General features: G+C 47.9%; 1 protein-coding gene across 3 annotated transcripts; it reads left to right on the forward strand.

The window, feature by feature from the left end:
• Positions 1–144: 144 nt before the first annotated feature.
• Positions 145–27,869, forward strand: LOC134984473 (gastrula zinc finger protein XlCGF57.1-like). Of its 3 annotated transcripts, none has more exons than XM_063950044.1 (6): positions 145–283; positions 22,415–22,603; positions 23,718–23,797; positions 23,916–24,013; positions 24,298–24,697; positions 26,317–27,869. In XM_063950044.1, the coding sequence occupies exons 3-6, from the start codon at positions 23,719–23,721 to the stop codon at positions 27,570–27,572; spliced, it is 1,833 nt and encodes a 610-aa protein (XP_063806114.1). In that variant the 5' UTR covers positions 145–283; positions 22,415–22,603; position 23,718; the 3' UTR covers positions 27,573–27,869. The 3 variants fall into 3 exon arrangements, with proteins under 3 accessions (XP_063806114.1, XP_063806116.1, XP_063806115.1); XM_063950046.1 differs by having other exon boundaries at positions 26,320–27,869; XM_063950045.1 differs by lacking the exon at positions 145–283 and adding an exon at positions 21,891–21,995.

The following is a 27,869-nucleotide window of genomic DNA, read 5'->3' on the forward strand; positions in this document are numbered from 1 at the left end:
AAAGTAGGGCATGATTGGCAAAGGCTGCTTCCTTGTTATTGGCCCCTCCCCTCTACAACACGCCCGCAGCTCCGCCCCCAATAATTATTAAAACTATAAAAGTCCTCAGTGCAGGAGGCCGGTGGCCATTTTCTTGTAGACCAGTCAGGCAGCAGCAATAGGTTCCTGGCCGTGTAGTGACGTCAGGAGCGGCGGCCATTTTCCCCTGGTCTAAGCTCCTTCCTTCTATCATTCCCACAAGGCAGCAGGAGCAGAGAGCAGCCATTGCTGTGTCTGGCAGCAGGTAATGATATTATTATTATTATTATTCTATAGGCTGAGCAGCTCTGGTGTCAGGTTCTGTACTACAGGGGGAGCAGCCTCTGGTGCCTTGTTGTAGTGCAGCTGGAGCAGCCTCTGGTGCTGCATTATCCCTGTACAGGTGGCTGACACTCTAGTGTCCTATTACTGTAATACAGGTGGCTCAGACCCCGCCGTTACCGTAATACAGGTGGTGCAGACCCCGCCGTTACCGTAATACAGGTGGTGCAGACCCCGCCGTTACAGTAATACAGGAGGCGCAGACCCCGCCGTTACCATAATACAGGTGTCGCAGACCCCGCCGTTACAGTAATACAGGCGTCGCAGACCCCGCCGTTACCGTAATAAAGGTGACGCAGCCCCTGCCGTTACCGTAATACAGGTGGCGCAGACCCCGCCGTTACCGCAATACAGTGGCGCGACCCCGCTGTTACCATAATACATTCGGCGCAGACCCCGGCGTTACCGTAATACAGGTGGCGCAGACCCCGTAGTTACCGTAATACAGGTGGCGCAGACCCCGTAGTTACCGTAATACAGGTGGCGCAGACCCCGGAGTTACCTTAATACAGGTGGCGCAGACCCAGCCGTTTTCGTAATACAGGCGTCACAGACACCGCCGTTACCGTAATACAGGTGACGCAGCCCCTGATGTTACCGTAATAAAGGTGGCGCAGCCCCTGCCGTTACCGTAATACAGGTGGCGCAGAGCCCGCCGTTACCGCAATACAGGTGACGCAGACCCCGCCGTTACCGTAATACAGGTGGCGCAGACCCCGCCGTTGCCGTAATACGGGTGGAGCAGACTCCGCCGTTACTGTATTTCCATAAACGGAACATTACAGGTGTTGTGTCCTTTGGCATTGTACTATACAGGGGGAGCGGCCTGTGTTGTATTAATATTCAGGGGAGCAGCATGTTTTGTCATAATATACAGGGGTAGCGGCCTGTACTGTCATAATATACAGGGGCAGGGTCCTGTGGTGTCTTATTATTATTATATAGGGTGAGCGGCAAGTATTGGCTTTCTATATTAGCATCCTGTGCTGTCCTAGTATACAGGGGGAGCGGCCTGTGTTGTCATAATATACAGGGATAGCATCATGTGCTGTCATAGTATACAGCGGGAGCGGCCTGTGTTGTCATAATATACAGGGGTAGCATCCTGTGCTGTCATCGTATACAGCGGGAGCGGCCTGTGTTGTCATAATATACAGGTATGGCATCCTGTGCTGTCATAGTATACAGCGGGAGCGGCCTGTGTTGTCATAATATACAGGGGTAGCATCCTGTGCTGTCATCGTATACAGGGGGAGCGGCCTGTATTGTCATAATATACAGGGGTAACGTCCTGTGCTGTCATAGTATACAGGAGAAGCGGCCTGTGTTGTCATCCTGTGCTGTCATAGTATACAGGGGGAGCGGCCTGTATTGCCATAAAATACAGGGATAGCATCCTATGCCGTCATTGTATACAGGGGAGCGGCCTGTTCTGTCATAGTATACAGGGGGAGTGGCCTGTGTTGTCATAATATACAGGGATAGCATCCTGTGCTGTCATCGTATACAGGGGGAGCGGCCTGTATTGTCATAATATACAGGGGTAACGTCCTGTGCTGTCATAGTATACAGGAGAAGCGGCCTGTGTTGTCATCCTGTGCTGTCATAGTATACAGGGGGAGCGGCCTGTATTGCCATAATATACAGGGATAGCATCCTATGCCGTCATTGTATACAGGGGAGCGGCCTGTTCTGTCATAGTATACAGGGGGAGTGGCCTGTGTTGTCATAATATACAGGGATAGCATCCTGTGCTGTCATAGTATACAGCGGGAGCGGCCTGTGTTGTCATAATATACAGGGGTAGCATCCTGTGCTGTCATCGTATACAGGGGGAGCGGCCTGTTCTGTCATAGTATACAGGGGGAGCGGCCTGTGTTGTCATAATATACAGGGATAGCATCCTGTGCTGTCATAGTATACAGCGGGAGCGGCCTGTGTTGTCATAATATACAGGGGTAGCATCCTGTGCTGTCATCGTATACAGGGGGAGCGGCCTGTATTGTCATAATATACAGGGGTAGCGTCCTGTGCTGTCATAGTATACAGGAGAAGCGGCCTGTGTTGTCATCCTGTGCTGTCATAGTATACAGGGGGAGCGGCCTGTATTGCCATAATATACAGGGATAGCATCCTATGCCGTCATTGTATACAGGGGAGCGGCCTGTTCTGTCATAGTATACAGGGGGAGTGGCCTGTGTTGTCATAATATACAGGGATAGCATGCTGTGCTGTCATACTATACAGGGGGAGCGGCCTGCGTTGTCATAATATACAGGGGTAGCATCCTGTGCTGTCATCGTATACAGGGGGAGCGGCCTGTATTGTCATAATATACAGGGGTAGCATCCTGTGCTGTCATAGTATACAGGAGGAGCGGCCTGTGTTGTCATCCTGTGCTGTCATGGTATACAGGGGGAGCGGCCTGTGTTTTCATTATATACAGGGGTAGCATCCTGTGCTGTCATAGTATACAGGGGGAGCGGCCTGTATTGTCATAATATACAGGGGTATCATTCTGTGCCGTCATTGAATATAGGGGGAGCGGCCTGTGCTGTCATAGTATACAGGGGGAGGGCCCTGTGGTGTCTTGTTACTGTTATTATATAGGGAGAGCAGCATGTATTGGCATTCTATACAGAAGGAGTGGCCTGTGCTGTCATTGTATACAGGGGTAGCATCCTGTGCTGTCATAGTATACAGGGGGAGCGACCTGTGTTGCTAAAATATACAGGGGTAGCAGCCTGTGTTGTCATAGTATACAGGAGGAGCGGCCTGTGTTTTCATAATATACAAGGGTAGCATAATGTGTTGTCATAGTATACAGGGGGAGCGGTCTGTATTAACATAATATACAGGGGTAGCATCATCTGCTGTCATAGTATACAGGTGGTGCGGCCTGTGTTGTCATAATATACAGGGGTAGCATCCTGTGCCGTCATTGTATACAGGGAGAGTGGCCTGTGTTGTCATAATATGCAGGGGGAGTGTCCACTGTTATAATATACAGGGGGAGTGGCCTGTGCTGTCATAATATACAGGAGGAGTGGCCTGTGTTTTCATGATATACAGTATAATATACAGAGTGAGCGGCAAGTGTTATAATATACAGGCGGAGTGGCCTGTGCTGTCATAGTATACAGGAGGAGTGGCCTGTGTTTTCATGATATACAGGGGTAGCTTCCTGTGCTGTCATAATATACAGGGGGAGCGGACTGTTTTGTTATAATATACAGGGGGAGCGGACTGTTTTGTTATAATATACAGGGGGAGCGACCTGTGCTGTCATAATATACAGGTGGAGGGGCCTGTGCTGTCATAGTATACAGGGGGAGCGGCCTGTGTTGTCATAATATACAGGGGTAGTATCCTGTGCTGTCATAGTATACAGGAGGAGTGGTCTGAGTTGTTATAATATACAGGGGTAACATCCTCTGTTGTCATAATAATTGGGAGCGGCCTGTGTTGTCATAATATACAGGGAGAGTGGTCTGAGTTGTCATAATATACAGGGGTAGCATCCTGGGCTGTCATAGTATACAGGGGGATCAGCCTGTGTTGTCATAATATACAGGGAGAGTGGCCTGTGTTGTCATAATATACAGGTAGAGTGGCCTGTGTTGTCATAATATACAGAGGGAGCGGCCAGTGTTATAATATACAAGGGGAGTGGCCTGTGCTGTCATAATATACAGGAGGAGTGGCCTGTGTTTTCATGATATGTAGTATAATATACAGATGGAGCGGCCAGTGTTATAATGTACAGGGGGAGTGGCCAGTGCTGTCATAATATACAGGAGGAGTGGACTGTGTTTTCATGATATACATGGGTAGCATCCTGTGCTGTCATAATATACATGGGTAGCATCCTGTGCTGTCACAGTATACAGGGGGAGCGGACTGTTTTGTTATAATATACAGGGGGAGCGGACTGTTTTGTTATAATATACAGGGGGAGCGACCTGTGTTGTCATTATATACAGGTGGAGTGGCATGTGTTGTCATAATATACAGAGGGAGTGGCCAGTGTTATAATATACAGGGGGGAGTGGCCAATGTGTCATAATATACAGTATAATATACAGGGGTAGCATCCTGTGCTGTCACAGTATACAGGGGGAGTGGACTGTTTTGTTATGATATACAGGGGGAGCGGCCTGTGTTGTCATTATATACAGGTGGAGTGGCCTGTGCTGTCATAGTATACAGGGGGATCATCTCAGTTTCGAGTTGGTGCCTGCAGTAGCAGGTCACCGAACAGGAGGGCAGCACTGGGCAGCCCTGAAAAGCTTTTCTCTTGCGTCCTAGTGGATACTGGGGTCTATTACTTTAGTACCATGGGGTATAGATCGGTTCCACTGTAGCAGTGGTTCTCAATCTTGGTCCTCAGGACCCCACGCAGTGCATGTTTTGCAGGTAACCCAGCAGGTGCACAGGTGTATTAATTAATCACTGACACCTTTTAAAAGGTCCACTGGTGGAGTTAAGTATGTCACTTGTGATTCTGTGAGGAGACTTGCAAAACATGCACTGTGTGGGGGTCCTGAGGACCGAGTTTGAGAACCTGTGCACTCTAGCCTGGCACTTAAAAACTTTTAGTGTGTATGTGTGTGCTGGCTCCTCCCCTCTTTGCCCCTCCCACCAGATTCAGTGTAGAAAAATGTGCCCAAGGAACCAGGTTATTTTCTCTGGAGCTCCAGAGAGTTTCCTTTATTTTTCTTGTATTTTATTATGTTCAGGTAGCTCTGGTTGGCAGACAGACCACCTGCTTCATGGGGCTAATGGTGTGTACACACGGCAAGATTTTATCGGTAGCTAAAAGAGAGAGACAGATACCAAGAAGGCTTCTCAGCTCCCTCTAGTGGTTTCACTAAGAAATGTAAAATTACTCAGAGGTTTTTAACTACGTTTCGCCTCCCAGCTGAGGACAGGAAGGTATGGAACATCTCCCCCCCCCCCCTTCCCGTCAGTCTGTATCCAGGGGCTATATACCTGAACGAGCCGGCTGACCATAACATTGAGACCATGCTCAAGGCAATTTATACAGCAGCAGGTGCAGCACAACACCCCAGGGGTGGATTTCCAGGGCGGTAGTCAAGTGGTCTGATATGGTTATTGAGTTTATACTCTCTGGTCATTACTCTGCTCCAACATATACAGGATGCTGCAAATTTTATGAGCGAGGCTATTAAAGATCTTCCCTTTCTGCAGCGGGGTACACTGGTATTCCACAGGGAATAACATTGGGGTGTAGAGTTGGATCTTGATGTGAGGCACCAACAGGCTAAAGCTTTGACTGTTCCCAGGATGCATAGCGCCACCTCCTCTATAACCCCGCCTCCAGGCATTGGAGTGCAGTCTGTAAGTTGGTGCCTGCAGTGCAGGCAGCTAACGGGGGGGGGGCTGCGCTAGGCAGCCTGAAAAGAGCTTTTTAAGAAGAAAGAAGACTTCAAGGTCCGCAGCACAGGCACTTGGTGCTATATGTCATGCTGACCTTCCGTGCTGCGGCTCCCTCACCTCCCCCAGCGGCGCTGTATACTCCTGTGCCCTGGTTGCCGGGTACTTACAGCGGGGGCGCTCCCGTCCCATCAGGCACACATACCGCCGTTGCACTCCTGGATCGCGTGGCAGCATCATCGGGAGGAGGTAAGAGGGTCCCCGAGGCTGGACCCACCGAAATCACGATCCAGCGCAGTCTCCGGAGACAGTCTGCACTGCTGGTGTGGACACTGTGGCCGTGCAGGGACCCCACTATATCCACCAGGGCAAGAGGCACAGGTCGGATTTACTAAATCCGTTTAGTATAGGCCCCGCAGTACCGGTGGTGAATTCCAGCAAGGGGATAATGCTCTGACCTGTAGCCCCAGCCCCAGGCGCCATTAAGAGTAAATGTTCCCGCCCCGGAGCTGCATCTCTCTGTCTCCCTCACTCCCTGTCAGCGTTTGGGCGCCATTACACAGAGCTGCGCTGATTCTGGGACTGCTGGGCGATGTCTTCTCTGTAAAGCCGCCTGTCTCATCAGCGCTGTCCATTTACAGACACTTAAGTATTCTACAAGTCGTTTAGACAGTGCATACATTCAGGGATATTTAATACAAGTATCCTGTGATATACACCCAGTGGTTACTGTGCATTGTTATACAGGTTGAGTCTCCCTTATCCAAACTGCTTGGGACCAGAGGTATTTTGGATATGGATTTTCCCGTATTTTGGAATAATTGCATACCATAATGAGATATCATTGCGATGGGAGCTAAGTCTAAGCACAGAATGCATGTATGTTTCATATACACCTTATACACACAGCCTGAAGGTCATTTAATACAATATATTTAATCACTTTGTGTATTAAACAAAGTTTGTGTACATTCATCTATCAGAAAACAAAGGTTTCACTATCTCACACTCACTCAAAAAAGTCTGTATTTCGGAATATGTGGATATGGGATACTCAACCTGTATCTGTATACGTACATACATAGCTTTACTTAGTATTGCTAGTCCAGTGCAGTTTTATTATTGTTTGTAATAATTCCTGCATTGCACATGTGACTGTGTGTGCCTATAGCTGCTGTGTGGTTCCAATTCTGTGTATCTCACACACATTGCTATCACTATATTCTGTACCCTGAGGGGGGCTAAGTGCGTCAGGGTCCTATATAGTGTTTCACAGGATAGGGCAATCTGCTACCGGGACCGGGATCGTCGTACAGTCTGTTGTCTCCTGGGTGCTCGGGTACGGCACATTGCAGACCGGGTAGAAAGATTGTTGGGAGGGGCCGGGAACAACCCGGTGGTCTTGGTGCACGTTGGCACCAACGACAAAGTTAGTGGTAGGTGGGATGTCCTTAAGCTGATGCCACGGATTGCTCGGAGGAAAACGTTGCAGCTGAGGGTTCAGGTATTGGGGGTTCTATACCCCCCAGTCAGCCTGCAGCACTGGGGGCACACGAAAACCCACCTTGGTCTGCTTTTTCCAATTACTGATTACGCTAGTAACGAGACTTAAGCCCCCTATGGGACCTCCTGTGCTATTGCAGCCACATATTGTCCCTGCAGTTAGTACGCCATGGGCAGATACTCTGTCAATTCAGTTACAGCAATTAAATCAGTCTTTGGTTAAATATAAACCTAACCCTCACCCTCCTAGGACCAAAGGGTCATCTAAGCGGGCCATTACTACCTCACAATCCACGCATGTTTCGGGTACTTCATCCGATGAAGATGGCGTATACACTGACCCCTCAGACACTGATGCAGATGCTTCTGATGGGGAATCTATTACACAGGAGGATGTTCCTGACCACTTGGAGGCTATCAAACTGATTCTTCAGATTGATGATGAATCTGAACCTCCGCATACGTCTAAGAAACCTGATAAGTTCAAACGTCAGAAGGTCACTAAATTAATTTTGCCCCATTCTGACCATTTCGTTGACATACGTCAGGTATCCTAGGAGTCTCCAGGAAAGAAATTCTCTCTGTCTAAGAAAATACTAGCTCATTATCCCCTCGCTGCTGTCACAACTGAGGGCTGAGGCTGACTGAGGGAACCCTCAGATGTAGGGGCTGGCATGTAAGTGAACCATGGAGGTGAGATTAGGTTCCTAGACATACTGGATGATTAGAACACCATGAACCCTCAGATGTAGGGGCTGGCGTGTAAGTGAACCATGGAGGTGAGATTTGGTTCCTAGACATACATGATGTTAGAACCCAAAGGCGTGATCACAACAACGGAGTAAAATATAACAGTCAGTTTATTGAACACACAGTATAACTCTTGGCAATGAGATATCTTCAACATTCCTGGGAATGCAACTGGTATTTGTGACTGTGGCTATGCAGAACAAGATGGTAAAGTCCTTGCCAAAATCCGGAGTTGGAAAGTCTGTGGCCACAGCTAACCGCTGTAATGAGGAACGAGCAAGTACCGCCCAGTAGGTGGTAGACAGAAGACTGGGATAGGCACTGATACACTGAGGCTGAAGAGATGTAGATAGGATTGCCATAGACTACTGGACGGACCCGGTGTGAGGAAAGATGTGCTGAACTCACCACTGGAGCAACAGTTCAATGGTGAGCATCGATGGATACTGTGGTCCGATGTTGTGTGGAATAATATGCAGAGCGATATATGAATACCGTTGGAGATGACGTGAAGCACCGCTGTAGGCAGATGGTAACACCAATCACTGCTGGAAGCTGAGGGTGATGTAAGTGACGCGCTGGAAGCTGGAAGCCAGTGACACTTCACCACAGAAGCTAGTGAGCGATGCTGTAGATAATGGAAGCAATAACGATACCAGGATACCGCTGGAAGCTGGAGGCAGAATAGAACCAACGCTGGAAGCCAATGTCAGGACCGCAGTAGAAAGCCAGGAAGCAGAGCTGGAACACTGCAGGAGTCAGGCTGCACCGCAAGATGGGGATTGGTGCCGGTCTCTTGGAGAAGCTGAATCACAGGAGCTGGAATCCCTGGAAAGTCAAGCTGAGAATTCACCAAACAGGACAGGCATGTATGCAGGATTGACAACCAAAGCACTGACCCTTACCCAGCCCTGGAGCAGGATATTTATACCAGCTGGTGAGCAGGGATTGGCTGGATAATTATACAGAGCCCAGACTGCAGTGGATAGGCTGAAAACAACATGTGATGCAAAACAAACATGGCTGCGCCCATGTTTGAAACTGGAGGGAAAGTCTGTTTGTATTTAATGTGTGAGAATCGGCAGTAATGGCGGCGGAGGCCGCAGAGGGCAGGAGACGCCATACTTTAAACAGATGGATGTTTAATATAATGTTGCCATGTCAGCGCTGCTGCGATCACCCGAGGAGCACCTTGAGATACAGATATGCAGCGCGCTGCCCGCAGACAGCGCAGGTAGAACCCAGGCCTGGAACGCTGGGCCAGTCTCAGAAGGCACTTAGCAGGTAAATAATGGGGGCTAATAACCCGGATCGTGACAGCTGCAGAGTTAAGTAAAAATTGGGAAACACCGCCGCCGGTAGATTCACAAGTGGCGCGTCTGGTGGTGTTATTTATTCTGCCTGTCACTTCTGTCACCTCTCTGAAGGAACCGACGGATAAGTGCATGGAGGTTTGCTTAAAGTCTATTTGCACTCTTGCGGGTGCTGTGCATACTGTAGTGGCTTCTTGGGCTGCGAAGGCTATTAAAGCCTGGATTCAAGAAGTTGAAGTGAAGCTACCTTCTAATTTTTCTGATATTGCCAGACAGTGTCTTTCATATATTATCACAGCCTCTCATTATATTCAGGAGGTGGCCTCTGATGCCGGTGTCCTGGCGGCCAAAGCGTCTACTACGTCCATTATGGCACGCAGGGTTCTGTGGTTGTGGTCCTGGTCTGTGGATCTGGACTCTAAAAATACCTTGGAGGTTATCCCTTTTAAAGGAGACATCCTTTTTGGGGAAGATCTGAACAAGATTGTTGCTGACTTAGCGTCTGCTAAAACTGCATGTCTGCGTCGTACTAATCCTTTGGTTCCGAAGGCTAAAAGTACCATCTTTCGTTCCTTTCGACCTCTAAGTAAAGTAAAGGGTCAGGCGTACCCGAAACAGGCACGCACTTCCAAAACCTCTAAGCCCAAACCTAAACGTTCCTGGGCTTCCCATCAGCCTGCTTCCAAACCAGATAAGCCTGCTGCATGACGGGGCGGGCCTCCCCTTGGGGGATCCCAGGGTGGGAGGCCGACTACTACGGTTTGCCCAGGTATGGTTACAGACCACTTAGGACTCCTGGGTAAGGGAAGTCGTCACTCATGGATACGCCATCTCTTTCAAGAAACGTCCCCTCGCCAGTTTTCCTAGACAAATATACCTTCGGATCCGGTGAAGCAAAAACTCTCCATTTGGTGGTACAATCCCTCCTGGACACAGGAGTGATAGTGCCTGTGCCTCTGGCTCAGAGAGGCAGGGGGTACTATTCAACATTGTTCCTAGTTCCGAAACAGAATGGTTCCTCCCAGCCCATTCTCAACCTCAAGTCTTTGAACAAATTTGTGTAGGTATCCAAGTTCCGTATGGAAACTCTTCGCTCTATTGTTCTGGCCTTGGAGCCCATGGACTATATGGTATCCCTGGGCATACAGGATGCTTACCTACATATACCTATTGCCATGTCACATCAGCAATACCTGCAGTTTTCTATTGGCAGCCTACATTATCAATTCCAGGCCTTACCTTCTGGACTGACCACGGCTCCGCGAATCTTCACCATGGTCATGGCGGTTATGACGGCTCTGCTCCGCCGTCAGGGTATCGGGATCCTGCCGTATCTGGACGACTTGTTGATCCTGGCAAACTCCCCAGAGGTTCTCCTCCATCATCTGGAACTGACGGTCCAATTCCTACAAGAACATGGGTGGCTCATCAACTGGAAGAAATCCTCCCTGGTGCCTGCTCAGAGCATGGTGCACCTGGGGGCATTGTTGGACACACACAACCAACGGTTGTTCTTGTCCCAAGAGAAGGTCCTGCAGCTTCAGGACAAGATAAGATACTTCCTTTCTTGTCCGTGAGTGTCGGTACACTCGGCGATGCAAGTACTTGGCCTCATGGAGTTGGCTTTCGACATGGTAGAGTACGCTCAATTTCACTCTCGTCCTCTGCAGAAGCTAATCCTGGTCAAGTGGGATGGCCTACCTCACCGGATCAGATCTAACACGATCTCCTTGATTCCGGAACTTTATCTGCCACTGAGCTGGTGGCTAGAGGACCAACAATTGAGCAGGGGTCATTCCTTCTGGATCTCCAACTGGGTCCTTCTAAAGATGAATGCCAGTCTGCGGGGTTGGGGCGCGGTGTTATAGCAACACTCTCTTCAGGGTCGGTGGAACAGGGAGGAATCTCTTCTTCCAATAAATATTCTAGAGATGCTTTGATACTGGCCCTGCCTCTGTTACAGAACAGGCCTGTTCAAGTAAGGTCGGACAATGCCACCACAGTGGTGTACATAAATCATCAAGGCAGCATGCGAAGCCACATGGCAATGATGGAAGTGTCAAAGATTCTTCAATGGGTGGAACACCATCTGCCAGCCATATTGGCAGTGTTCATTCCTGGGTCCTCAACTGGGAAGCGGACGTCCTCAGTCGTCAGGATGTACACACCGGAGAGTGGAGCCCTTCAGTCAGAAGTATTTCAACTCCTAGTGTACAAGTGGGGCCTACCATATGTAGACCTGATGGTGTCTCGACACAATCACAAGGTTCCGGTCTTCGGTGCAAGAACAAGGGATCTTCAAGCAGCGTTCATGGATGCACTGGCAATTCCATGGAACTTTCGACTGCCGTACGTTTTCCCTCCGGTGTCACTTCTGCCCAGGGTGATAAGGAAGTTCAAGCAAGAAGGAGGAATACTACTTCAGATCGCTCCAGCGTGGCCCAGACGGCATTGGTTCTTAGACCTACAGGGTCTCTCGATAGAGCATCCTCTTCTGCTTCCGCAACGCCCAGACCACCTCATTCAGGGCCCCTGTCTCTACCAGGATTTGGCCCGACTGGCTTTGACGGCGTGGCTCTTGAAGCTTCAGTTCTGAGGGCCAAAGGTTTTTCCTGAGGCGGTCATTCAAATGATGTTGAAAGCCCGTAAACCGGCTTCGGCTTGGATTTATTATAGAGTCTGGAATTCTTCACCCTGTGCGCGGCTAAGAATTTTGATGCATACAAGTTCAGTACTGCGAACCTTTTGGCATTTCTGCAACAGGGCCTGGAATCAGGCCTTTGTCTGGCCTCTCTCAAGGTTCATGTCTCAGCCTTGTCGGTGTGGTTTCAGAGAAAAAATTGCGACTGTGCCTGACGTTCATACCTTCACTCAGGGTGTTTTACGGATTCAACCTCCCTATGTTCCTCCTGTGGTTCCTTGGGATTTGTTGGTTGTTCTGGATGCCCTACAAGAGTCTCCGTTTGAACCTCTTGAGCCTGTGGACCTTAAATGGCTTACACTTAAGGTCTTGTTTTTGCTGGCTATTGCCTCTGCTAGATGGGTTTCAGACTTGGGTGCCTTATCCTGTAGGTCTCCCTTCCTGATTTTTCACTGTGACCGTGCGGTTCTAAGAACTCGCCCTGGTTATCTACCTAAGGTGGTGTCATCTTTCCACCTTAACCAAGATATTGTGGTTCCGGCCTTTATCTCTCCTGATTTGTCCTCCAAAAAGCGGTCTTTGGATGTGGTATGGGTTCTCCGTATCTATGTGAAGAGAACCGCTACCTTAGGAGATCTGATTCTCTCTTTGTTCTTTTTGGTTTTCACAAACATGGCTGGCCTGCGAATAAGCAGACCTTGGCTAGATTGATTAGTATGGTGATTGCACAAGCTTATTTACAGATTGGACTTCCAGCTCCTTCTACTATCAAGGCCCATTCTACTCGGTCTGTTGGACCTTCTTGGACGGCCCGCCGTGGCACGTCCCTCGAACAATTGTGCAAAGCGCCTACGTGGTCCTCAGTGAACATGTTCATTAGGTTCTATGCCTTTTATATTCTGCCTCCCAGGATGCTTCCTTTGGACGCCGGGTTCTTGTGCCCACTACAGTGCATCCCCTCCCATGAGGAACTGCTTTAGGACATCCCCGATGTTATTCCCTGTGGTATTCAGTGTACCCCGCTGCAGAAAAGGAGGTTTATAGTAAGAACTTACCTTTGTTTAATCTCTTTCTGCGAGGTACACTGGATTCCACAAGGCACCCACCCTGACGCACTTAGCTTCTTTGGGTTTGTATGGCATTAGCTGCTGGTACTTTCTCCTGTCGTGAGAATGTGGTGTCTGTGGCTACTTACTGTTGTCATCTCTTTTACCTGCACCCCAATGTTATTCCCTGTGGAATCCAGACTGAGCAGTGTTGTCAGCAATCTGCTTCACAGTCAGCCACTGCAGATATATCAACCGACTGAGCAGTGTCGGCAGCAATCTGCTTCACAGTCAGCCACTGCAGATATATCAACCGACTGAGCAGTGTCGGCAGCAGTCTGCTTCACAGTCACTGCAGATATATCATCAGACTGAGCAGTGTCGGCAGCAGTCGGTTTCACAGCCAGCCACTGCAGATATATCATCAGTCTGAGCAGTGTCGGCAGCAGTCTGCTTCACAGTCACTGCAGATATATCATCAAATTGAGCAGTGTCGGCAGCAGTCTGCTTCACAGCCAGCCAATGCAGATATATCATCAGACTGAGCAGTGTCGGCAGCAGTCTGCTTCACAGCCAGCCATCACAACTCAGGAGACCATACCGATTTGGGTGTCTGCTTTAACAGGATTTATGGCTGACCTATCCTCAGAATTGGCAATTGCCAGGAGAGATAGGGAAATCTTTCATTCGCACACATTACACACCCCTGAGCCTATCTGGGAGCAGAATGCGGCAAAGAGTTTTGGTTTTTAGTCATGGACAGGGTAACAAAAGAACGGTCACTCCCTGCAGTACTAAAATCGTGGTGATATGCCACCTCTAGAGAGAGGCACATTTGTGGAAGCTGAGGAGAAAACAGATTGAATCTTCCTCACAAGGGCTTGAATCTCTACTAGAGACTGTGATGGGAGTCTCACAATTACCCAAGAAGAAAGGTGAGCTGCAGCAGCCTTCCTATTTGGTAGACAAGAGAGTCCCTGTGTGACCTTTCTGGTATCACTGGAACTAGATAGCCACAGTTCAAAGTCGGATAAGAAGTTCAAATCCCTAGGACAATTCTACTTTCTTTTCCTTTTCCTTTTGACAGTAGGGAACTAGGGAAAAATCCACCAACAGTGGATCCTTCGGTTACCCAGTTATCAAAGCCGATCGTACTTTTGATCCCAGGAACTCTCTTCCTTAAAGAAATCCTTATACATAAAATCAGCAGTCTATCTCTGAGGCTTCCAGGGATGTAGGACTGCTCACTCCAGGTGATCCTCGAAAGCATTTTCGGCGCATAGGATTTTGTGACTATCAATGGACAGCGGATGCAGAGTCAAAGAGAGGTGGAGCAGGCTTTCCATACGCAGGAGATGCCCTGTTTGGATCAAAATTGAATAAGTGGCTATCACAGGTCATGGTAGGTAAGTCTGCTTATCTCCCTTCTGCAGTTCCACCTCCAAGAGCACATACACTGGTCCTTTTCAGCTTACAGGGTTTAGAGGTAGAGCCAGGGGAGCCTCAAACGCAGAGGTGCCAGAGGTCATAGAGGTCGGGGAGCCACTACTACCCATCAGAACCTGCAGCAGGACTCCCTCCCCTATTCTCAGGGATCCCAAGGTGGGAGCGTGTCCCAGAATTTTCAGTCACATCTGGGAAGGCACCTGCTGAGATGCCTCGGACCTGATCTGGGGGGGTTACAAACTAGAGCTCGATACTCCTCCTCTCAGAATTTTCCACTCAGGTTGGCAGCTTCCCTAGAAAAACAGGTAACTCTGCAAGCGGCTATTCATAGGCTCCTGGAAGCAGAAGTCATTATTCCAGTTCCAACACATCAAAGGAACTGTTCTTCTCAAATTTATTGGTGGTCCCTAATGACGGACAACTCGGTCAGTCACATCCTGCAACTGAATTCCCTGAATCCATACCTAATAGTCTACGGATTCAAGAGGATTCACTAACGGTGGTAATCGTGGCCTTGGAAGAGTCTGAGTTCTTGGTGTCATTTGATTTTAAGAGCGCATAGCTCCACTTCCCAATCTGACCTACACATCAGGTACTCCTACGGTTTGCCCCAAAGAACTCTCAGTGTCGGATCCAGGCACCGCCCTTTGACCTCTCGACAGCCCCGAGGGTCTTCACAGACGTAATAGCGGAACTGATTTCTCTTACGTCCTAGAGGATAGTGGGATCCACATTAGTACCATGGGGTATAGACGGGTTCACTAGGAGCCTTGGGCACTTTAAGAAAATGATAGTGTGCACTGGCTCCTCCCTCTATGCTCCTCCTACCAGACTCAGTTTAGAAAATGTGCCCGAAGGAGACGGTCACATCTCTGGAAGCTCCTGAAGAGTTTTCTACATTTAGTTTCTGAGTTTGTTATTTTCAGGCAGGACTGGTTGGCACCAGCCTGCCTGCTTCGTGGGATTTAGGGGGGTTAATGGCCCAACCTCTCTCAGGGTTAATGGTCCCGTTCCCCGCTGACAGGACACTAGCTCCTGAGGGAACTATTTGCAAGCCCCACCACGATGAGCGTACATTCCCGCAGCATGACGCCACCCCTAACAGAGCCAGAAGAATGAAGAGTGGTGAGTACTAAGCCTGCGTCCTAGTTAGTGGTTCGCCGGCCATTATGGCTGAGCAGCGGACACAGTACCTAGACTGGCAACAAAGATATAAAAGGAGTTGGTATCCATTTTATGCACATAAGACATACAGCTAGTATAAAGAAGAACGGGAAGACCGCGTGCCATTGAAGGGGCGGGGCTTCAGCATGAGCGGATCCAGCAGCTCACAGGCGCCATTTTCCCTACTGCAGCTATACAGACGCTGACTGACAGGGAAGCGCAGCTCCTCTGGAGAGACTACAGATTACTTCAGCGGTACCCGGGGGTTATAGCAGGGTGAAGCGATTATTAGTGTACGAAGTCCCTAATCTAGGTTATTAGTCTGCGACCCGGCTAAGCTTGACATCAGCGATAAGGGCGCCGTGTGCTGGTTCCATAATCTCTGTGTCTCCCTGGAAGGGCTCTTTGTGGGTTAATTGTGCATTTAACCTTTTCCTGTGTGTGTGTGTGTGTGTGTGTGTGTGTGTGTGTATGCTGTCACTATACAGTATGTCAGGCAAAGAGTGTGTTATATGTAAGGCACAGTGCTCCTCTTTCCCAGGGGTCAATAGTGTGCACTCAGTGTAGTGTCCCTTCCCAGGCTAGTGGGGCTGAACCAGCATGGCTGGACTTTATAGGGGAATGATTTCTTCCATTTATACGAAGTTATCTCGGGGACTAATTCAGTCCTGATCGGTGATGTGCATGTTGACACAGCAGCGATCAGGCCTGAACTGCCCAGAGACTGACAGGCAGAGGCGGTCGCTGTGCGGGCCAGCGGCATTTAGCAGCCATTTAGGGGGTGTGGTCCGTGCAACGCAGGCATGCCCGGATCGTGCCGTGGGCGGGCAGTGGCAGCTGCGTGATGTCATACGCAACCGCTGCGACCCGAGCAGCGATGAGTAACTCCCAGCCAGTGCGCGGGAACTGCGCTGGCTGAGAGCTACTCCTACAGTACAGAAGCATCGCCGCTGTGCGATGCTTTTGTACTTGTATGACAGGGTCGGGCCTGACATGCTGGGCGGACTAGCCCTGTGCTGGGCATTCCCTCGCATGTCAGAGAAGCTGGTCGTAGTTGGGCTAAAAATTTAGCACATCACCCGAATCACCCCATCGGAACGAGAAAGAGACACAATACTTAAGACAATCCATGTCTGAGTTTCTGAAAAGAGAAATCAGCGTCTCAGTCCCCTGCCATTTGTCCGCAGAAACGTACTTTGGTCCACATACTGCAGTCTGCCTCTGATGATGAGGGATCGGACTTGGAGGAGGGTGAGGTGGACTCAGAGGTGGTGGAGGGTACTCTGTCACAGGGAATAGAGGCTCTCATAGAAGCTATCAGAGAAGTTCTGAATATCCCTGATAAGGTGACGGATGAGATTGAGGAATCTCATTTTAATATAAAGAAGAAATCCTCAGCCACTTTTCCTGTGTCAAAGGAACTAAATACCCTGTTTGAAGAACCATGGGTAAATCCCTAAACGGTTGTTATCATCTTTTTCTTTTTCCTCCTGAGGATAGGAAAAAATGGGAAAATCCACCAATAGTAGATGCTCTCGTGAAAAATTGTATTGCCTGTCCTGGGTGCAGCCTCCCTAAGAAACGTCTGATTGCAAAATTGATTTTACACTTAAATCTTTGTATACAGCTTCAGGGGTGGCCCAGAGACCCATTATAGCATATGGGTGGATTACACGAGCCATTGATAAATTGTCAGGTAACATAATTGAGGGGTTAGATACCTTGCCTCAAGGGGAGATTATTTTGCTCCTGCAACATATACAGGACTCTGCAAACTTTATGGTGGAAGCCATAAAAGAGATAGGCCTGCTTAATGCATGCACTACAGCTATGGCAGTGTCGGTACACAGGGGTTTATGGCTACGCCAGTGGACTCCAGGAAAGGCGTGGAAGGCCTACCTTTCACAGGCAAGGCTTTATTTGGAGATGAACTTGACAAATGGATCTCCAAAGCTACTGTGGGTAAGTACACATACCTTCCTTCTGCAGCTCCCCCAGCTAGGAAGACCTCTTCAGCACCCAACCTACAGTCCTTTCGGACGGCCAAGTATAGGGGCAAGGCCAGAGGTTCTTCTGCCGCCGCCAGATGTGCTAGAGGTAAACCACGGAAACCTGCTACTTCAGGGTCGCAGGAACAGAGTTCAGGCTCTGCTTCCTCAAAACCTTCCGCATGACGGTGGACCGCAATGCCTGGAAGTCTGTCAGGTGGGAGCCCGGGTAAAATTCTTCAGTCACATCAGGACAAGATAGTGCCAGGATCCCTGGGTCATAGACCTTATATCCCAGGGCTACAGACTGGAGTTCCAGGAGCTCCCACTTCACAGATTCTTCAAATCAGGCTTACCAGATTCACAAGGTGCAAGAATAACCTAACAGGATGCCATTCAAAAACTGTTACAGACCCAAGTCATTGTTCCAGTTCTACCTCATCTACAAAACAAGGGTTACTATTCCAGCTTGTTTGTAGTACCGAAGCCAGACAGTTCAGTAACACTGATTCTGAATCTCAAGTCATTGAACCCATACTTATGGGTGCTCAAATTCAAGATGGAGTCTCTGAGATCGGTGATCTCATGTCTGGAGGAGGGGGAATTCCTAGTATCTCTGGATATCAAGGATGCGTACTTTCATATTCCGATCTGGCCGATTCACCAGACTTATCTTCGATTGCACTGCAGGACTGTCACTATCAGTTCTCTCCACGGCACCAAGGGTGTTCACCAAAGTGATGGCAGAGATGATGTTACTACTCCGCAAACAAGGAGGGAACATAATTCCGTACCTGGACGATCTTCTGATAAAGGCACTGTCCAGGGAACAACTGTTGGAGAGCATTGCCCTCTCGACCAGACTACTTCTGGCTCATGGGTGGATTCTGAATTTTCCAAAATCTCACCTAGAACCAAATCAGAGGCTTTAGTTCCTAGAATGATACTGGACACAGAATCTCAGAAAGTATTCCTCCCCTTGGAAAAGGCGATTGTAATCCAGTCGATGGTTCGGGCTGTCTTGAAGCTGACTTGAATCTCAGTGCATCTCTGCATACGCCTTCTGGGGAAAATTGTGGCTTCTTACGAAGCAATTCAGTATGGGAGGTTTCATGTGAGACGCTTTCAGCTGGATCTGTTGGACAAATGGTTTGGATCACATCTTCACATGCACCAGGGGATTCTTTTATCCCCTAAAACCAGGATCTCCCTCCTGTGGTGGCTACAGACTGCTCACCTTGTCGAGAGCCGCAGGTTTGGGATTCAGAATTGGATACTGCTAACCACAAAAGCAAGCCTCAAAGGTTGGGGCGCAGTCACCCAGGAGGTACAGTTTCAGGGAAGGTGGTCAAGTCAGGAAGTCATCCTTCCAATAAACATCCTGGAACTTAGGGATATATACAACGCTCTTCAGCAAGCTGCATTTCTTTTTCAGAATCAGGCTATTCAGGTCCAGTCGGACAATGTGACGGCATTGACGTACATAAACCAACAGGGCAGAGCCGCAATGTCAGAGGTGTCAATAATTCTCCTCTGGGCGGAAAAACATGCAATGGTGTCGGTGGTCTTTATCCTGGGAGTGGACAACTGGGAAACAGACTTACTCAGCAGATACGATCTGGACCCAGGGGAATGGGGCCTTCGCCTGGAGGTGTTCCAGTGGTTGACACGTCGGTGGGGATATCCACCTATATCTCGACTCAACAATAAACTCAAGCGGAATTGTTCCAGGTCGAGAGATCCACAAGCAGTGGCGGTAGACGCTCTGGGAACTCCGTGGGTCTACCATCTGGTGTACGTGTTTTCTCCACTTCCTCTGATCCCAAGCATTCTAAACAGAATAAAAAGGGAAAAGGTTCAAGCAATCCTCATTGCTCATGACTGTCCATGAAGGGCCTGGTATGTGGATCTTCTCAAGATGCTCCTCGAAGATCCGTGGCCTTTACCTCTTCGCGAGGATCTTCTACAACAGGGCCCGTTCGTGTATCAAGACTTACCACGGCTACATTTATCGGCATGGAAGTTGAACGGCTGATTCTAGTCAGGAGAGGGATTCCTGACAAGGTCATTCCGACTATGATCCAAGCAAGAAAGGGGTTAACGTGTAAACATTACCAACATTTCTGGAGGAGAGCAGACAATATTCTGCGGTGGAATTTCATCTGGGACGTTTCCTGCTTTTTCTGCAATTGGGAGTGGATGTGGGCCTACGCCTAGGCTCCATAAGAGTCCAGATTTGGGCCTTGTCTATTTTCTTTCAGAAACAATTGGCTTCTCTCCTTGAAGTCCAGATGTTCTTGAAAGGTGTTCTGCACATCCAAGTTCCAGGGACGTGCTGTCATGGGAGGCAGTGCCTCTTCTGTCATACAACAGATACAGAGTTTTTATTATAAAAATCATCTGGACAGTACAAAGTAAATATTTCTAACTTGTAAGTATAATCTTTGTATTCGTCAAATAATGTTTATAGTCTAGACTCACGTGTGTTGCGGTGCTCCAGGAAGACACAGAGAGGCGTGAGGCAGCATCAGCCTTCCCTGTGATAGTAAGGACTGCCTAGTGCAGGGGGGCGGGGCTCTGCCGTGGCCAATAATCTCACAGAGAAAACAGACCACGGGAGACAGCTACTACATCTGCCTCAATGATGATCAGCTGACCTATCCAGGACCTGACCAGGAAGTTCAGACAGCTCACTTCCGACAGAGCACTCGGCACTGCCGCTGCCTTCATGCTCCTAATCCTCCAGTGCTCTGGCTAGGTAAGGTCCTGTAACATCCCTTTTCTGTGCCTCAGCTCTATATACTCTATACTGTATACAGTGAGTATGATCTGCACTGTTATCACACAGCTGATCTACCCTTCTCTCATGGGTAACCTGAGCCTGCCTGCCGCCCTACACTGGTGCAGAGGACAAGGCTCATCGGCACTGGCAGCACACCTCTGTGCACAGCATGCAGCAGTCTCTGTGTGATACTGCTGGCTGGGACCTCTGCACAGGGGAACTGCAGGAGTTTGGCTCTGCACTGCAGTGCACCATTCCTGCTGCTCTAGGTCTATTAATGCTGCACACTGCTAATCTACAATTGTGTGTGGCCCTCCCATAGGCATATCATACTTGTTGTTTTGATAAATTAAATGGATTACTGTAAATAAGTGTTGGACAAGGTGATAAATCAATGCCCTCGAATAGCCACTGGCACATCAGGAGCTGCACTGACTGTCATCTGGTGTGTACAGTACTGCATGTAGCATACTCTGCACATTTCTACTGTGTGTGATTAGTGGGAGTGGCCTAGGTGGGACCTGTAGCTACAGTATGTGTCTGTTATATAGAATGCAGTTAGTGTGTGTCTGTTATATAGAATGCAGTTAGTGTGTGTCTGTTATATAGAATGCAGTTAGTGTGTGTCTGTTATATAGAATGCAGTTAGTGTGTGTCTGTTATATAGAATGCAGTTAGTGTGTGTCTGTTATATAGAATGCAGTTAGTGTGTGTCTGTTATATAGAATGCAGTTAGTATGTGTCTGTTATATAGAATGCAGTTAGTGTGTGTATAGAACAGTTTAAGGTGACTCCTCTAGTTAGTGTTGTTTTGTAGTGTTGCCCTCTAAAAATGAAATAACATTAACTGCAATTTGTGTTATTATTTTTAGTTTTGTGTGTGATTTTACCACATAATTTCCAATATGTTTTTTTTCTATTTGTCTACGTTGCATAACTGGAATAAAAAGTACTGTACCTTTACTTTGTATGCTCCCTCTGCACAGTGCCGTAACTAGGCATTTTAGTACTGTGTATAAGAAACAGCACTGGTGCCCCCCTCCCCCCAATACAAGATAGGGGCAGTACGCACAGTAGGTGCGGGGAAAAATGTATATGGGCGTGGCTTCATGGGAAGGGGCGTGGCCACAAAATAATACCAATTCATACTACGGTGCACAGTAGTCTCCATTATTCAAATTACGCTGCACATTAGTGCCACTACACCAAGTAGAGCCCTTTTTACACCTTACGGCAGACAGCGTCCCTCTTTTTACACATTACAGCAGACAGCGTACCTCTTTTTACACATTACAGCCGACAGCGTCCCCCTTTTTACACATTACAGCAGACAGCGTCCCCTTTTTACACATTATAGCAGACAGCATCCCCTTTTTACACATTGCAACAGACAGAATAGATAGAGAGAGACAGACAGATACCATCTCTTTGGTTTAGCTGCTGTGTTGATCCTACGCAATCAGCCCCTGGAGACAGTTACCCTCGGGTAATTTTCCCTTTTTTTGTAATTATACAGGGACATGACTGAGGAAGTGAGGGGATCTCGGAGTGTGATAGTAACGTCACTTATATCTATAGTAATAATACAGGGACATGACTGGAGAGGTAAGGGGATCTGGGAGCGTCACAGTGACATCACTTATATCTATAGTAATAATACTGGGACATGACTGGAGAGGTAAGGGGATCTGGGAGCGTCACAGTGACATCACTTATATCTATAGTAATAATACTGGGACATGACTGGGGAGGTGAGGGGCTCTGGGAGTGTAACAGTGACCACTTATATCTATAGTAATAATATAGGGACATGACTGGGGAGCTGAGGGGATCTGAGAGCGGCACAGTGATGTCACGTATATCTTTACAAATAATACAAGGACATGACTGTGGAGGTGAGGGGGTCTGGGAGTGTAACAGTGATGTCACTTATATCTATAGTAATAATACTGGGACATGACTGGGGAGGTGAGGGGGATCTGGGAGAATATACATTGGTATTTGATGTTTCCCTCATTACACAGAATTACACAGTAGTGAAGACATCCAGTGAGTGTAAGACACCCAGCAGCTGTCCACTTGTGTCAGGAGGACTGAGCAGGACTCCGAGCCCCATCACTGTGCCTCCTCCTTACTCGCGGATGCATGTGAGACACAATGACCAGAAGATCCTGGAAATCACCAACAAGATCATTCAGCTGCTGACTGGAGAGGTGACTGCTGGGAATGGGACATTATACAGTAACACCAGGGAATGTGTCTGGGTGATGACTGGAGAGGTGACTGCTTGGAATGGGACACTATACAGTAACACCAGGGGACGTGTCCGGGTGATGACTGGAGAGGTGACTGCTGGGAATGGGGCATTATATAGTAACACCAGGGGAAGTGTCTGGGTGATGACTGGAGAGGTGACTGCTGGGAATGGGACATTTATACAGTAACACCAGGGGAAGTGTCTGGGTGATGACTGGAGAGGTGACTGCTGGGAATGGGACATTATACAGTAACACCAGGGGATGTGTCTGGGTGATGACTGGAGAGGTGGCTGCTTGGAATGGGACATTATACAGTAACACCAGGGGATGTGTCTGGGTGATGACTGGAGAGGTGACTGCCGGGAATGGGACATTATACAGTAACACCAGGAATGTGTCTGGGTGATGACTGGAGAGGTGACTGCTGGGAATGGGACATTATACAGTAACACCAGGAGGCGTGTCTGAGTGATGACTGGAGAGGTGACTGGTGAGAATGGGGCATTATGCAGTAACACCAGGGGATGTGTCTGGGTGATGACTGGAGAGGTGACTGCTGGGAATGGTACATTATACATTAACACCAGGGGATGTGTCTGGGTGATGACTGGAGAGGTGACTGCTGGGAATGGTACATTATACAGTAACACCAGAGGATGTGTCTGGGTGATGACTGGATAGGTGGCTGCCGGGAATGGGACATTATACAGTAACACTGGGGGACGTGTCTTGGTGATGACTGGAGAGGTGACTGCTGGGAATGTAACATTATACAGTAACACCAGGGGACGTGTCTGTGTGATGACTGCAGAGGTGACTGCTGGGAATGGGGCATTATACAGTAACTCCAGGGGATGTGTCTGGGTGATAACTGGAGAGGTGACTGCTGGGAATGGGACATTATACAGTAACACCAGGGGATGTGTCTGGGTTATGACTGGAGAGGTGACTGCTGGGAATGGGACATTATACAGTAACACCAGGGGATGTGTCTGGGTGATGACTGTATCCCTGTGTGTGTCAGGTTCCTATAAGGTGTCAGGATGTCACTGTCTATGTCTCCATGCAGGATGGGGGAGTATATAGAGGAGCACAGGGGTCTGTACAAGGACATGATAATGGAGAATCACCGGCCCCTCACATCACTGGGTAAGAGGAGACTGTCGTGTATTGTACAGGGGAGAGCAGGTATGGGGGCCCCTATATACACACATCATCTGATAATCACATATATACACTGTACTCAGTCACTGTGTGTCTCCTACAGATGGACCCAGTAACAGAGATACCCCAGAGAGATGTCCCCGTCCTCTGTATTCCCAGGACTGTACAGGGGAGAATCACAGGATCCCACAGGAGGATCAGGTAGGTGGGATTTAGGGTCTCACCCATATACCAAAGTGACTGTCTCTGTATGACAGGGATAGAGAACATCCCAGCATGCTCTGCAACAGTTTTAGTATAACCAAATTGCAAAACTGTTTCAGGGCATGCTGGTATGTGTAGTTCATTAACAGCTGGAGGGCAAAAGGTTTCCCATTCCTGCTATATGATCTGTAAAAAAGCTGCATGTGTGTTATACTATTTCACCTCCGCTTCATTTGACTCTATGTAAGTGTCATTATATATTGTTTTTTGGGGTTATATAGGTAGAAGATCTGTCAGATATAAAGGCAGAAGATATAGAGGGAGAAGAAGAGACGTATGTGACTGATATAAAGGCAGAAGATACAAAGGGAGAAGAAGAGACGTATGTGACTGATATAAAGGCAGAAGATACAGAGGGAGAAGAAGAGACGTATGTGACTGATATAAAGGCAGAAGATATAGAGGGAGGAGAAGAGACGTATGTGACTGATATAAAGGCAGAAGATACAGAGGGAGAAGAAGAGACGTATGTGACTGATGTGAAGGCAGAAGATATAGAGGGAGAAGAAGAGACGTATGTGACTGATATAAAGGCAGAAGATATAGAGGGAGAAGAAGAGACGTATGTGAGGGGTGATCAGCAGTGTAAGGAGGAGGAGATCACTACAGATATCAGCACAGGTGAGTAATAAACACTTATTACAGAAAAGAGTCACATAGTCTCCTTTCTCAGTCACTACAGCAATCTCTTATCCTACACCCTCCTCTGTCAGTACAGACTAATATGGAAAATGTATCTGCCCATCAGCCCCTATTATACTCCTGCTCTCCCCCTCACATCATGTCACTCTGTGTTACCAGCCCAGAGATCTGACCAGTCTCCTTCCCACACTCTCTGGTGTATCTCGTACATCAGTATCCATCAGCCCCTATTATACTCCTGCTCTCCCCCCTCACATCATGTCACTGTGTGTTACCAGCCCAGAGATCTGACCAGTCTCCTCCCCACACTCTCTGGTGTATCTCGTACATCAGTATCCATCAGCCCCTATTATACTCCTGCTCTCCCCCCTCACATCATGTCACTGTGTGTTACCAGCCCAGAGATCTGACCAGTCTCCTCCCCACACTCTCTGGTGTATCTCATACTAAAGGAGCCATCAGCCACTATTATATTTTTGCTCTCCCCCTCACATTATGTCACTGTGTTACCAGCCCAGAGATCTGACCAGTCTCCTCCCCACACTCTCTGGTGTGTCTCATACATCTGGAGCCATGAGCACCTAATATACTCCTGCTCTACCCTCACATCATGTCACTGTGTGTTACCAGCACAGAGATCTGACCAGTCTCCTCCCCACACTCTCTAGTATATCTCATACACCAGGAGCCATAGCCCCTATTATACTTCTGCTCTCCCCCTCACATCATGTCACTGTGTGTTACCAGCCCAGAGATCTGACCAGTCTCCTCCCCACACTCTCTAGTGTATCTCATACATCTGGAGAAATCAGCCCCTATTATACTCCTGCTCTCCCCCTCACATCATGTCACTGTGTGTTACCCGCCCAGAGATTTGACCAGTCTCCTCCCCACACTCTCTGGTGTATCTCATACTTTAGGAGCCATCAGCCACTATTATATTTTTGCTCTCCCCCTCACATTATGTCACTGTGTTACCAGCCCAGAGATCTGACCAGTCTCCTCCCCACACTCTCTGGTGTGTCTCATACATCTGGAGCCATGAGCACCTAATATACTCCTGCTCTACCCTCACATCATGTCACTGTGTGTTACCAGCACAGAGATCTGACCAGTCTCCTCCCCACACTCTCTAGTATATCTCATACACCAGGAGCCATAGCCCCTATTATACTTCTGCTCTCCCCCTCACATCATGTCACTGTGTGTTACCAGCCCAGAGATCTGACCAGTCTCCTCCCCACACTCTCTAGTGTATCTCATACATCTGGAGAAATCAGCCCCTATTATACTCCTGCTCTCCCCCTCACATCATGTCACTGTGTGTCACCAGCCCAGAGATTTGACCAGTCTCCTCCCCACAGTCTTTGAGTGTTTATTATACTCCAGTCCAAGCTTCCTAGTATTTTTAATTAAACATAAAAGCAATGCCAGAACTATAGTACTGGTTAATGTCAGTTACAGAATTATATAATGTACCATGTAACATCCTGGGTCTTCTCTACTCATTTATAGTAATTTTCCATTTTTGAACATAAACTACAATATTTAATTTGTTTCATTCAAGTTTATTTGTGCATAATGTATTTTACTTCCAGCAGATGGACACACAAGCAGGAATATCTCAGGAGGACATCTAATGTTATCCCCGGATTGTGAAATAAAAGATAATGACAGCAGACAGGATTCTCCAGGAACTAACCCCATTACCCTAATTATACATCCAGCTCTATCAGCTGATCCCCCTGATCCTGGGGAATGTTCTCCTGATCACTCTGATATTGGTGCATCTGTTACAGCTCTGACAGTAGACACAGCGTTTCCCTGTTCTATAGATGCCAAATGTTTTCCACAGAACACAAAGGCTCTTAACCCACAGACAGGTAAGGCAGGTGAGAGGCCATTTCTATGTTCCGAGTGTGGGAAATGTTTTACATACAAATCAGCTCTTGTTATACATCAGCGAAGTCACACAGGTGAGAGGCCATTTCCATGTTCTGAGTGTGGGAAATGTTTTGCACATAAATCAGATCTTGTTAAACATCAGAGATGTCACACAGGTGAGAAACCATTTCCATGTTCTGAGTGTGCAAAATGTTTTGCACATAAATCAGATCTTGTTACACATCAGAGAAGTCACACAGGTGAAAAACCATTTTCATGTTCTGAGTGTGCGAAATGTTATGCACATAAATCAGATCTTGTTGCACATCGGAGAAGTCACACAGGTGAGAAGCCATTTTCATGTTCTGAATGTGGGAAATGTTTTGCACATAAATCACATCTTGTTACACATCAGAGAAGTCACACAGGTGAGAAACCATTTTCATGTTCTGATTGTGGGAAATGTTTTACACAGCAATCAAATCTGATTACACATCAGAGAAGTCACACAGGTGAGAAACCATTTCCATGTTCTGAGTGTGGGAAATGTTTTACACTGAAATCAAATCTTGTTACACATCAGAAAAGTCACACAAGTGAGAAACCATTTTCATGTTCTGAATGTGGGAAATGTTTTACACTGAAATCAGAACATGTTACACATCAGAGAAGTCACACAGGTGAGAAACCATTTTCATGTTCTGAATGTGGGAAATGTTTTGCACATAAATCAAAACTTGTTACACATCAGAGAAGTCACACAGGTGAGAAACCATTTTCATGTTTTGAGTGTCGGAAATGTTTTACACAGCAATCAAATCTGATTACACATCAGAGAAGTCACACAGGTGAGAAACCATTTCCATGTTCTGAGTGTGGAAAATGTTTTACACTGAAATCAAATCTTGTTACACATCAGAGAAGTCACACAAGTGAGAGGTCATATCCATGCTCTGAGTGTGAGAAGTAAATCAGCTCTGTTTCACACAATAGACATAACACAGGTGAGGATCCTTTTTATTCTCATCACCATTGCCATGCAATGTTCCTCAAGGTTCTTATCCTATCTCCTATGCTTTTTGCTGCCACTGGGTGAAACAATAAGACGTCATGCTCTTGTCTACCACTGCTGTGCAGATGACCTGTCTTTTTCTCTGTGTACTCGGAAACCCAATACTAATCCTAAGTGGCTGTCTAGCTGAGCTCCAGGTGTGGGTGATGGCAGTTGTCTGTGGGGCAGATGTATTAAGCCTGGAGAAGTGATAAA

This window comes from Pseudophryne corroboree (assembly GCF_028390025.1).
Source record: "Pseudophryne corroboree isolate aPseCor3 chromosome 3 unlocalized genomic scaffold, aPseCor3.hap2 SUPER_3_unloc_57, whole genome shotgun sequence".
Taxonomy (NCBI): Eukaryota; Metazoa; Chordata; class Amphibia; order Anura; family Myobatrachidae; genus Pseudophryne; species Pseudophryne corroboree.